Source organism: Montipora capricornis, chromosome 8, assembly GCF_036669925.1.
Source record: "Montipora capricornis isolate CH-2021 chromosome 8, ASM3666992v2, whole genome shotgun sequence".
Taxonomy (NCBI): Eukaryota; Metazoa; Cnidaria; class Anthozoa; order Scleractinia; family Acroporidae; genus Montipora; species Montipora capricornis.
Window position 1 is genome coordinate 19783168 of NC_090890.1, and position 12500 is coordinate 19795667.

The 12500-nt window shown below is 36.7% G+C and overlaps 1 protein-coding gene across 1 annotated transcript in view; it reads left to right on the forward strand.

Annotated features, from left to right (window-relative positions):
• LOC138060389 (RAD50-interacting protein 1-like) overlaps positions 1-12500 on the forward strand; it is a 29235-nt gene that overhangs the window by 7741 nt on the left and 8994 nt on the right. Inside the window, exons 4-11 of the mRNA XM_068906146.1 lie at positions 1-126; positions 2760-2892; positions 3761-3874; positions 6914-7145; positions 7822-7959; positions 8511-8710; positions 9373-9617; positions 10446-10626. The exon at positions 1-126 is cut by the window's left edge and continues 9 nt beyond it. Of these exons, the coding sequence (XP_068762247.1) occupies positions 1-126; positions 2760-2892; positions 3761-3874; positions 6914-7145; positions 7822-7959; positions 8511-8710; positions 9373-9617; positions 10446-10626 (1369 nt within the window). The remainder of the gene's footprint in view (positions 127-2759; positions 2893-3760; positions 3875-6913; positions 7146-7821; positions 7960-8510; positions 8711-9372; positions 9618-10445; positions 10627-12500) is intronic.

Sequence of the window (12500 nt, forward strand, 5' to 3'; positions counted from 1 at the left end):
TGAGATCATGAAAGCATTAAAATGGCCATTCACTTCCCTCTCAACTGCTCCTCCATTATCCACTTCATCTGATGATTACAGAAAACTAGAGAATGTATTTATCCTGCTGCTGAAACTGCAGAACTTGTATCCTTAATGAAATACTATTTTAGAGCATTTTTTCAATTGCTTGTGTTACTAATTAGCTAATTAAAAAATGGAATGATGATTGATAATCCATTACCTGCTAATGATTTTAAAAGGTAGAGAATAAATGTAATTCTGAGCAAATGCATTGTGTCTGTAATACATGCAACCAATGCAGAGAAATGGTTACTTATAACATTTCGATATAAATCTGTATCATCTTTTAAAATTGGTTTAAAACCCAGTAGAGAACTTTGCCTATTCTCTTGATAGTATCGTCTTTGTTTTGCATTTTTATGTGCTTAATTTAAAAGAAAAAAAAATCCATTACCTGCTGATAATTTTAAAAGATGGAGAATAGATGTATAATTCCGAGTAAATGCATTGTGTCTAGTATATCGATTTATATCGAAATTTTATGAGTAAATGTTTCTCTGCATTTGTTGCCTGTATTATAGACACAATGCATTTACTTGGAATTACATAAAAATTTTATTCTCTATGATTGATAATAATATGGATTCCCTATGATCTGACAATTTCTGGGGTCAGGAAGAAGGTGTGTTAAGTTTCACGTGAAGTTTACACACAAGTGATTTATTATCCTCCTACTAACCAAGCGTGAGGTTGAGGGCCAGGGAATATTGGTGCTCGGTCTGTATAAAAACGGCTGAGGGCCAATATTACCCAGTACCATTCCTAGTAAGTGAGGTTAGTAAGTTGTTTATTATACAGTACATGGCATCATTTCTTTGAACGATTGGACACTTATCCGCTTGGTAAATGTTCATATTCTTCTTTTTCCATCAGTGAACTTTGAACGGCAGCTTTTTACATACAGTGTTCTCACCAGGATTTTGTCTTAGGGAGTCCCAGTGCCCCCTTTCCTAAAAAAATAGGGGCCCTGCAGGAGCTTAAGTGGGACAAAGGTACTTGCGCTCCATGATTATGGTGGAAAACATCCTTCGTGGTTTCTCACCAGTCCACTTCATCAAGGCACGTTTAAATTGGAACTCTTGCAATGGTGGCCCTTCGACAATAATTATTGTAAATGCATTTGATTTGTTTGCCCTGAGACAGATCTTACAGATTGTGATTTTTCTGTCGGCATCATAGGCAAGCCAGGTGTACTTTGATCGCCATTTCACTCTGAAAGTCGTGGCATGACTATTTCGGGAGTGGGGGATTTGGGGTAGGGGGTGAAGGGTACTATTATAATAGCTGAAACAACCCAACCTTTACAAAAATGCTAACTTTAGGCCAAGTCATTATCTAAAGCATAGTGTTAAAGCCTACGGTTATCAGCTATAATAACCTTCACCCCCCACCCCTCACCCCCTACCCCTTACCCCCTACCCCCCATCACTGGAATAGTCATGCCGGGAAAACACGGTCTTTCTTCTATGAAATAACTTTTTGATCTTGCTCGCTGCATTGTCCTTTTCATTGTCCTCTTCACCAATGAGCATTTTGATGATCTTCTACACTCCTTACTTGGTAGTTGAAAGAAAGAATCTAATTTTCTCTGTGGCATGACAAATAACATTTGCCTGCACTCTAAAAAATTATCTGTTACACAAAGTACCTACCTGATCCAATATGGCGGCCAAGATGTCGAAGCTGCCCAATGCCCTTGTGACTGACAAAGGGAAAAGTCAATGAAATTGAAGGCTTTGAAAGGACTTTGAATACTTTGATAACCTGCTTTCATTCAGTTGATGAAGTAAAGAGCTGGAGTATACGCAGGAACCATTAAAAAATAAGAGACTGCTAACTTCTAAAAGTCTGTTTTGCTCATAGCATCCTTGTGCGCCCAAGTGGGTGCATGTGCATGGCTTTTAATGCGCTATTCTATTTTTCTTGTGGGAATCTTGCAAGGGTATGGTCTGGTGAGAACACTGTACATGTAAAATTAAATTCCACTTTTTAAAATCGTTTTGTGTTCTGCTCAATTTGAAATTCCTAGGAGAGGAAAAAAAAGATGGAAACAGATTGTTTTCATGGTAATAGTCCGTACTGTAAAATCCTGACCGAAAACCAGCCAATCAGAGTGTTCCATTTAGCCTGAGAATTGCTTGCCATATAATAAACGGACTTATCCTCTTTTACTGTTAAATAATTGAGATACCCTTATCCCCATTTCTACAGGAAGTCTCAAGAAATAATTGACATGAATAGCTTGGATGTCTGCAATAAGCCATTGTAGTATTCTTCAGGTCCTCAGACAAACATGGGCCTAATGTTACTAAGACTTATTGTTGAATCTATCAGAGAGTAATGCTATGATTGGCCCATTTAGTGCAGTGTGTTCTTTACCACAGCTTACTAGATCTAAAATGATTTGCTTAATTCAAAGATCTAGATAGATAACATTGAAAATCAGTTTTATAAATTTTGTTTTCTTGGGTAGTTCTGTGAGTTAGTGTTTGTACAACTCCATATTTTTTCTATTTTTCCTGTAGTTCAGTCTAAGGGCCCTTGTGGGCTACAATGGAAAAGCAAGAGCCATAACTTACAGACTTTATTTTGACTGAGATATCTTTCTCTCAAATCTCTTTGTCCAGTGACAAATTGACTTAAGACTTGCAAGGTTTACAATGAAAAATTATATTTTGCCTTAATTGGGTCATCAGTAAGAGAACATCTTTAGCAAAACCTGAAGTTCAAAGGGATATTTTGCTACCTCTTGATTGGCTATTGAAGCCTCTCAGGAAAAGATTTCACTTCCATTTTTACGGCAATAAGCAAACAAACAATCCTGAAAAGGTGGGAAGTTCTTTCAACTGTGTTGCAATTCCATGTCATTTATTTTGTTGCTGATTTGCCTGTCTGCTCTTTGTGCATTTATACATGTATGTACAAGCATGCATAGAAACAAGTTTTGTCATAACTCAGGAATATGCAAATTTGTTGGCAGAAACTGTTATTTCCAAAGGGTTCAGTGGAGAGGAAAATCTTTTGTGGCTTGTGGCTTCATGTTAAAGGGGTTACAGTGTATGTCACCTTATTTTTGGGTGTTTATGTGGAATTCCTTTACTGATAAAATTATTGTTACATCACAAACAAGATGATTCTGAGCAAAAGCAACCTTTATCCAATCATAAACCCGACTTTTTTCAAGATTACCCAAATGCAATCTGTTTCAATCTTGTCCATTTGTGTCCATCCATGCTTCTCTTTCTGTTTGCTCTAATTTTTTATGTTGTTTAACAGTTTTACATGCAAGTGGTTATTGCAATGTTCCATTCTACATTTGGGCATTTTTGGGTGTCGTGAAAATCATAATTTTCATGACATACATGTAGCCCCTTTACAGTAAGCCACACCATAACTAAAATCCCTCTGTAGTGGCTATATCCCTTTGTTCTTGTCATGCTGATTTAGATTTGTGTGAAGTACTCTGGTAACCTGAATGTTAACAATGTACATGTACCTTTTGATATGACAGCAAGATGAAAGCAAAGAAGTGCCTTTTATTTCATCTGCGTGTGAAGAATGCTGATGATAGCATGACTATTTTCGCAGTACCTTTAAATGTTTATTTTCCTATCATAAGTACTATCAATCATCAGTAGTTCTTTTGACTTCAATATTGAATACTTGTTGATTATCACTGATTATTGCATTTCTTCAGCCTGAGTGGTATTTCACACAAGTCCTGAATTGGATTAAGAACCACAGTGATTTTCTGCAGCACACTATACAACCCATACTTCAAAGAACTGAATTTGGATTAGTGGATGCAAAGGTGATAAAAGAATTATTTTTACAGAGAAAAAACATATTATAGAACATGACATCATTGAATCTCAAGACCTGTGGCAGGAATCAAACAAACAGCACTAGTGATATGGAATTGACTACTCATTGAGGCACCCTAGGATTTCCCTCGTTGATGAGAAAAATCATGTGGGGTTAGACAGAGTAAAAAAGTCTCACTCCCAGGGGTCACTGGGTTTTATAGCAAGAGTACAATGTAGGTGCATGGTTTGTCTGTTTCATGCATCCTGGAGTAGACAAGGGTTATACATGTTACGTACAGTCTTGTATCTGTCTTTTTCACTTGAGTTCTATCAGAAAGAGGCTCTTGGTTTAGATTATTTACTTATGGCAGAAAATGCAACAGGATTTGTTTTGATATTAATTCATTGCTTGTATTGTAACAATTACATAATTAGTGGTTCATTTCAAGAGGTTTCAAGTAGACATGACATCAATGAATCCTTCAAAGGTGATTTTTCAAAGCAAAATTGTTGTAAACAGCCTAAACCCTAATCAATCAATCAATCAATGAATTAAGAACTTTTTTTTAAACACAAGAAAAACTAGCATTGCTGATGGTGTTGTGCATACAACTAGGACTTGCTACACTGTGGAAGAAGATAAAAAAGTACAGTTTAAGAATTAAAGGGAAAGTACGGTCTAGAAAACCTTTCTCTAAATTACAAAAACTTTTCCCTAGGAATTCGAAAATAATTGCCGTTTTGTCCATTACCGTGTTAAAATGTGACAAAAGCACTTTGAAGTTGCCTCTTTCGTGACTTGGAGAGCGCCATCTTGGATATGATCAATTTCTCAATGTTGTGTGACCGTTCTGCTTTGAGAAATTCAAAATGTAAGATGAACTATGGTAAGCAGTCTTTTGGTTCAATAGGTGGTACGCCATGTAGGCCATAAGTACATGTACGACAGAAACTCAAGTCACTTAATAGTTATAGATTTTCTAGTTAAACAAACTAAGTGGCAAAAATCAGTCAGAGCAAATGTAAACAAGACAAAAACCTTGAACATGCAACAAAGAAATATTCACAAGCGTACCTTTTTCACTTTCTTACTTCAGTGACAGCCGTCTTCGATGCTTCAGCAAATGCATCATTTTGTTTGCTTTCACACAGCGGGAAGCATTTAATTTAGAATAAGCCAACGAAACTTTCAGATGTTGATCAATGGCTTTTCACTTCACTCACTCACTCAGCCGGCTGCGAGGCAGTCGGCCACGATCTTCCTCCACTGTTTCCTATCCTGCGCCAACCATCGAATGGCTTTTTCACATCAACAATTACCGCTTTTGGGGTGTATGCTTTGAACCTTTCGATGGGGATGAAACTTAAGACACATGTCTAGACTTGAGAACACTGGAAAATTAAAATTTAAAGAAAAGTTGGCCAGCGAAAACAAAACTTGGATGGATTCCTCAAATGTGAAAACCTGACTGCTATATTGTCTTTTCGGGTCTGTCATTTTACCAAGGAGGACTTCAAGCGGGATCTTCAGGTATATGAATATTGGTCTTGGTGACATTAGCTTCATACGGAAATCTCAGTCAACTAGTCCAAAATATCATTATTGGAGTGAGAAAACTGAATCATATATAGATGACTTTCACTGTTATGTGCTAATAAACGTAACTTGAAATGTGGTTAAATTTTGTTAGCGGTATAGAAACTGTAATATTCCAGTCTGGTTTGAAACACAACGTATACTTTATTTCACAACAATTCGACTAAATCACTCCCCAAAACAAGAAAACAAAAACGATCCCTCTGCTCGTCACGTGTGTCCTTGATTGCGTGAGCTATCTGATTACGTAACCCTTGTCACGAGTTGTGACCAGGACATTACAGAAATTACTGAAATGATTTATTCTTACCATTTGATGGAAATATATAAATCGATCATATGAATTGATCGTTTGTTTTGAAGTTGTAACAGGGATCTCATAGGAAGGCACAGTAGACAGATTAAACTTGATTTCCAGGCTTTTATTTCCACAGCAATGAGCATGGGATAGCAATGCAAGCTCTCTTTCGCTTTGTAAAACTCCTGCATATAACTCACATATAAAACTCTGTTTAACAACCATGAGGTAAATCTTTTCAGAGGTGGAGCCAATATCAATATAATTTAGCCTCTGGATTAACATTCAAGTCTACAAAGTATTGCTGTCCTTTCTTCATTACATCAAGTACATTTGGTCATCGCGAGAAATCCTTGACTGGGGCATATAGCCTCGTTTGCATACACAAAAACAAAGGTGGCGGATTTCAATTTAAATTTGCGTATTTTTTCAAGAAGCGTTATTGTTGGCTATTTAAACACATTTAGTCCAAATGAGTGGTCAAGTATGACAATACAGGTAAAGAACGTTTGAGTCAGAGGAACCTTTTCTAGACCGTACTTTCCCTACAAGACCTTTTAGCAATTCATTTTGTCAGTGTCAAATTTTGGAAGACGGTGTTTAAATTTTTCATGGTTTTAGCCATAAGATTGTTTCCTTGGTTGTTAAACTTTTCCCTCTGTAATGGATGGAGTTTCTGATAAAATTTGTCTCTGGACTTGGAAGAATGATGTTCTCATTTCTTCTGCAGCCTGAATTTCTCTGTAAAAACAGATCTTTAAATTCTGTCTCAAAAGTTCACAATTTTACTGGCTGGATCAACATAAAGTCAACATGAGAAGGGAAATTTTGTATATTTACAAACACCAATGAAATACCAAACTATTTCACTTATTTTTTGTAGTCCCGATCTAGAACAATGGCACAATTTATTTGGTAACCATAGCAACAGTGATACTTTCGCACGTGAAGATAACATGCTTTTGCATGAAAGCTCACCTGGTATTTCATTGGTGTTTCTAGTGCATTATGTGTTTGGAATAACATTAACATTGATAACACTGTCATTTACTCCTGATTGGAAGAGATCAAAAATAGAAATTATGCCATATCAATAATGGGTAATGAATATTTTTAAAATACTTGTATATCCTTTTGTTTTTTCCTCAGACTGAATTTATTTCTGGCCTGCTTGAAATTATTGGGAAGAAACTAGAGCACAGCATTCCTCAAGTTTTTGATGATGACAATTTATTTTCTCACTTGATTGATGAATTACTGTTGTTCAACAAGGAGCTGCTTTTAGTTCATGGCTACCAGTCAAGTGAACACAATAATTATTGTTTACACATCCTAACAAATGATGCTTGTATACGAAGATGGGTGGAACTTGAAAAAAAATGTGAGCACTTCATCTAACTTGGTCTTACCTCATGTGCAGTAATTAATCATGCAATGATGTGGTAATTCATCCTTTAATATCATATGCCTTTTGTGCAGTTTATTTTCTCTGGCAGTTTATGTTGTCCTTTAGCATCTCAACAGATACATGTACTGTAGATTCCATGTTGCTGTGCACCTCTTCAGTAATGTGGTACGAACAAAAAAATGGCACATATTCAATTGTGTCACTGATATCCATACCACATTTTGACGTCTTTTGTGATCATTTACTAAACAGACGCACAGCAACATGGAATCTGTATCACTATGTTAAATATGTAATAAAGAATTAAGAGTTTTTGATGATGACATCAGCAATGCTTCTGTCCTTGATCTAATACATCATAGGAGAGAACAAACCCAAATGTGTGCATTACTGAACTTATTAAATAAACATCATCTTGTATACATAGAAGAATTAAACTGCTTGAGTGAGGCCTTGAACTTTGAGTTCTTTATCCCTACAAGAAGCGTTCACCAAAGCTAGGAATAAAGTTTTCAACAACACATCAACGCCTCACTCAAACATTTTCTTCTTTTATACAGATTGTAGAATAAATATATTATTATGCATCTGCTTGTTTCTAGAGCTTCACAATTTACAAGTTAAGTTTCTAACTTGTCTTCCTTTCCAGCTGCTTCGTCAAATCTGGAGTTAGTTCTGTCTTCATCATCAGCTTGGTCAACTAAGTATAAAGATGTGGTCAGTGCAGATGACACACGGACACCTGAGTGTGCAGAGGCTTTTATGATTCTTCTCTCAGTGATGACTGGTATGTCCAAACTTCATTGATGAAGTTTATTAAACAGGAGACAACTTTTCCTTTTTCAAAAACAATTAAAAAGTGAACAAACAAACAACTGACAGTCGATTGACGCATTGGCCGACGTGTTGGCCAACGCGTTGGTGGGATCGGATTCTTTACTTTTGCCCTCTCTGACACTATTATGTTAAGCATTCCTATCACCTCACACCATATGAATTAGTCAGGTTAAAGATTCTTTTTGTCACTTGAAAAAGATGTCAAGGTGACATTGAAATGTTGTGTAACACTTATTTTGCTATTTTTTATTGTTAAGTGCTTTTATTTTCCTCAAAGATATTAACCAGCATCTCTAAATACTTATAAATTCGAGAAGAGATGAAGTTTTTCGTATCTATTCAATTATGAGTAGTGTATAGATCTTGTACAAAAAAAAATGCATTTAGGTGATTGGTAATTAGTATTTACATTTACAGTAGTTTATAAATGCAATCGATTAAAAATGATTGCAGTATTTCAACTTGGGTACCTAAACTCTGGTCCTTTTGTGTCCTTTTCAGATCGTTATATAAATTTACCAGATATTTGCCACCAAGAACTATTTTTAGATGTGCAGCTCTCTCTTCTTGAGAGTTTTATTAACAGACTGACTCTCAAAGAAGTTGAAAATTCCTGTACGCCCACTGGACCTCATTACTGTTCGGTTTTAAATGCTGCTAATTACATTGAGATTATTCTCCAAGAATGGAATGAGCAGGTGGTATGTAGTATACTTGGCTTTTTTCTCTGAGTTCTGCTTGTTTGTGTTTTTTATCGACATTTTAGTTAATTGTCGTCAAAGATGAAATCAATCAACAATTTTCATTACGTAAGTTGCTTTATGGTTGACTCCTTTTTGAGTGCTCCTTTGAAGGATTGAAAACTATGACCTTCCAATTACTAGTCTGGATGGTCTACAGGTACTACTGATCTATAGATGACTCATGGGAGCCAGGCCATTTAACTAGGTTCCTGTGATAATAATGTTTGTTTGATATACTGCTTGGATCTAAATTGGCATATGGAGCACTTTTGCAATATAATGAAAGAGATGCTACAGTATATCCTTGTGCATCCCATGTGTGCTGTACTTAGGTATACAAGGTCATTGCAGTTTATGTTTATATTAACGTTATTGTCTAATGGAAAATGTGTATCTGTATCCAGTGTTCATTAATTTTTGTAATTGTTCTTCAGCTTGTCTTTTTTTCCGTGTGTGTTTCATAAAAGGGCACACAACTAGCTTTTGGGGTTTTGCTGGTTGCTGACTTTTGTTGGCTCCAAAAGTTTTTTTTAGATCTGTTGGATGAGGCAAAGTGTATTTTTATTTTTATTTTTTCATTTTATCTGAGTGTCTCAATACGTGTATTATCTTCTTTTCAGCTTTTTCTCAAACTTCATCAACATCAGGCTTCATGCATAGTTTCTACAAATTATATGAACAGTGCAAATGCAGAGTGCCCTCCACTAGATGGTAAAAGAGAAGAAGAGGAATTGGCAGCAGTGGGAAGCATATTTCATGTACCTTTACAATCTTTAAAAGACTTGAAAGAACACATGATCTATGTCATCAGAAAGGATGTTTTACAAGGATTCTGCATGTTGAGCAAGCCCTACAAAAAGGAAAAGTAAGTTTGCAATAATAATTATATTAGGTGGTCACAGTCAATCAAGCCTATTAGTAAATTGTTTAATTTGAAGGGAAATAGCATGGTTTACAGTATTGCTTTCATTTGGTATCCATGGTTACCACAACAGCACATGTACATGTAAGGTATTTAAACCATTGTTAGTATTATACTGAAACAGTGGATACCGTTGAAGGCATGCTCTGATTGGCCACTCAAACTCATAATATCCTTTGCTACATGTATTTATCTCCGACAAACTCATGTGGGATTTGCACCCGAAAACATTGTAATTATTGAGTTAAAATCATCCTTTTGTGCTATATTATCTCACTGTTTTAGTATAATTATACTGAAACAACTATTCACCTCAGTGTCAGTGGCAAGTGGTGGGTATTCACCACTAACCACCTCCACTGAGGTGAGTAGTTGTTAATTATTCTGGCTACAAGGAATTGTGCACATTTTTTGTCTTCCCAACAAACATCACACATACCGGTAGATGTGTCCCCATTGATGAGTAAAATGATCTGTCATTAGACAGAGTAAAATCTCACCCCAGGGGTCAATGGGTTGAGTATAAACATTTTACAGCCAAATTCCTCATTTTCAGTACATTTGATTTCACTGTTGCGCACTCTGTCGGGTACAACCAATCACATTGCTATGAATGTCTGCTTCAAAGACTCACTTAATTATAAGTGAGGGCAGGACGCAAATGTTTAGTATTAATTTTCTTAGTAACATTGTTATGTATGATAATTTATTACAATTCAACTGGTATAGTAATGTACATTACTGTAATAATTTATTATTTTGTCTTGACAGATGGCACACATTTCCTCCTCCAAAAGATGTTCTTATCATGTCTTTGTCCTCGTCTGCTTGTGAGATGATGCTGTTTTTGAAAGGAAGGTTACAAATTCTTCAGGAGCAGCTAGCAGGCAGTATCTTTAACATACTATGGAAAGATCTGTCACAAGCCCTCAACAAGTTTATATTTGAAGAGGTTAATAATAATATTATTGTTCAACATTATTATCATAAATGTATTATTATCTTAAGGTAAGATGCAGGGGCTCCCAACGGGAATATAGTTCAAAACTACTTAAACATAGCATTGTTAAACGTTTTTTTGGTATTAAACGGTAGATATAGGCATGTTTTTATCTATTCGGATTTCCTAGCTTCAGGAATTTCTAGGTGGGGATGTGCTGTTGGGACCCTGGAACCCTTAGCCTATACCAGAGTTAGTTCAGCTGAATTTTGCTACCCTATACTAGAGTAAACTCCCACCAATTTCCGTCTAAATTCCGATTCTTGACAGTTAATAATATTCAGAGGTGTTTCATGATAGCCATTTATTGACACTAATGAATGAAGGGGTAGTTTCTAAAGAAACTGTGGTGCTGCGTCGGTGGGGAAGTAGTATACAAAAATTTGGTTTATCAACGGAGTTGATAATGTAAATTGACCACCGTACAGAGATTCTAAAAGCTGACGTTTCGAGCGTTAGCCCTTCGTCAGAGCGAATCGAGGGATTATGGGTTACGTGTAGTTTTTATAGTAGAGTAGGAGCTACGCTATTGGTGGTAACATGGCAACGTGAAAAATAGGAATATATTAGTTAAATGAAAAGCGTTCGTTAATACCGTGAGGATTAAGGGTGCCGATTTGAAAGATGAATTTTTGTTCCAGATTCTTGCGGCTTTCCGTCGTACCTAGATGTAGGGAAAGGCCGCAGATAGCCATGTGTTTTTTGGAGTGGTTAGGCAGATTAAAATGGCGAGCGACTGGCTTAGATGCATCCTTGTCATTCTTCTCAACATCGCGAAGGTGTTCGCGGAATCGGTCACCTAGTCGTCTACCTGTCTCACCAATGTATAATTTATTGCATAACGTACAGGTTATGCAATAAATGACATTTGCGGAGGTACATGTGAAACGATCGGTGATCATAACAGATCGCTTAGGTCCCGATATCTTGCTAGTGTTAATAATGAAAAGACAAGATTTGCATCGTGAGCGCGCGCATTTGAAAGTGCCGGGTTGCTCGTTGGTTTTGAGCGCGCTTCTAACTAAAAAGTTGCCTACGTTTTTGTCGCGTTTGAATGAAATAAGTGGAGGTTGCGAAAAGATTCTACCAGTCTCGGGATCATTTTGGAGTAATTTAAAATTACTAAGAATGATGCTTTTGACTGCGTGATTATGAGGATGGAAAGTGAGGGTGAATGGAATTCTGTCATTCTTATCTTTCTGTGACGTTTGTAGTGACGACTGTCGATCAAATTGTTGGGCGCGATGATGGCCCGCTTTGACCACAGAGACAGGATAGCCACGTTTTTCGAAGAACTGGCACATCTCCTCTGATTTGCTGGAAAAATCGGAGTCATCACTACATAGACGTCGAAGTCTAAGAAATTGAGAATAAGGAATGGAGTTCTTAACATGTGATGGATGTGACGATGAATACAACAAATAACTGTGTGAATCAGTAGGTTTGTAGTGCACACTAGTACATAGCACGTTGCCTCTAATAGAAACTTTGATATCTAGGAAAGCCAATGAAGTTTCCGAAATTTCCCAGGTATATTTAAGAGCCGGATGAAAAGAGTTGACGGAGGTTATAAATTGATCGAGTTCTTCTCTGCTGGATGAAATAGCGCCGATGCAGTCGTCGATGTAGCGGCCGTAGAGTTCAGGTTTGGGGCCGTTGTACTTATTAAAAATTGGTGTTCAACATATCCTACAAAAAGATTGGCATAGCTAGGTCCCATTCTTGTGCCCATCGCTACACCATTAATTTGTTTGTAATAGTTGCCGGCGAATGAAAAACAGTTAAGCGTTAAAACTAGTTCGGCAAGGCGGAGGAGCGTTTCCGAG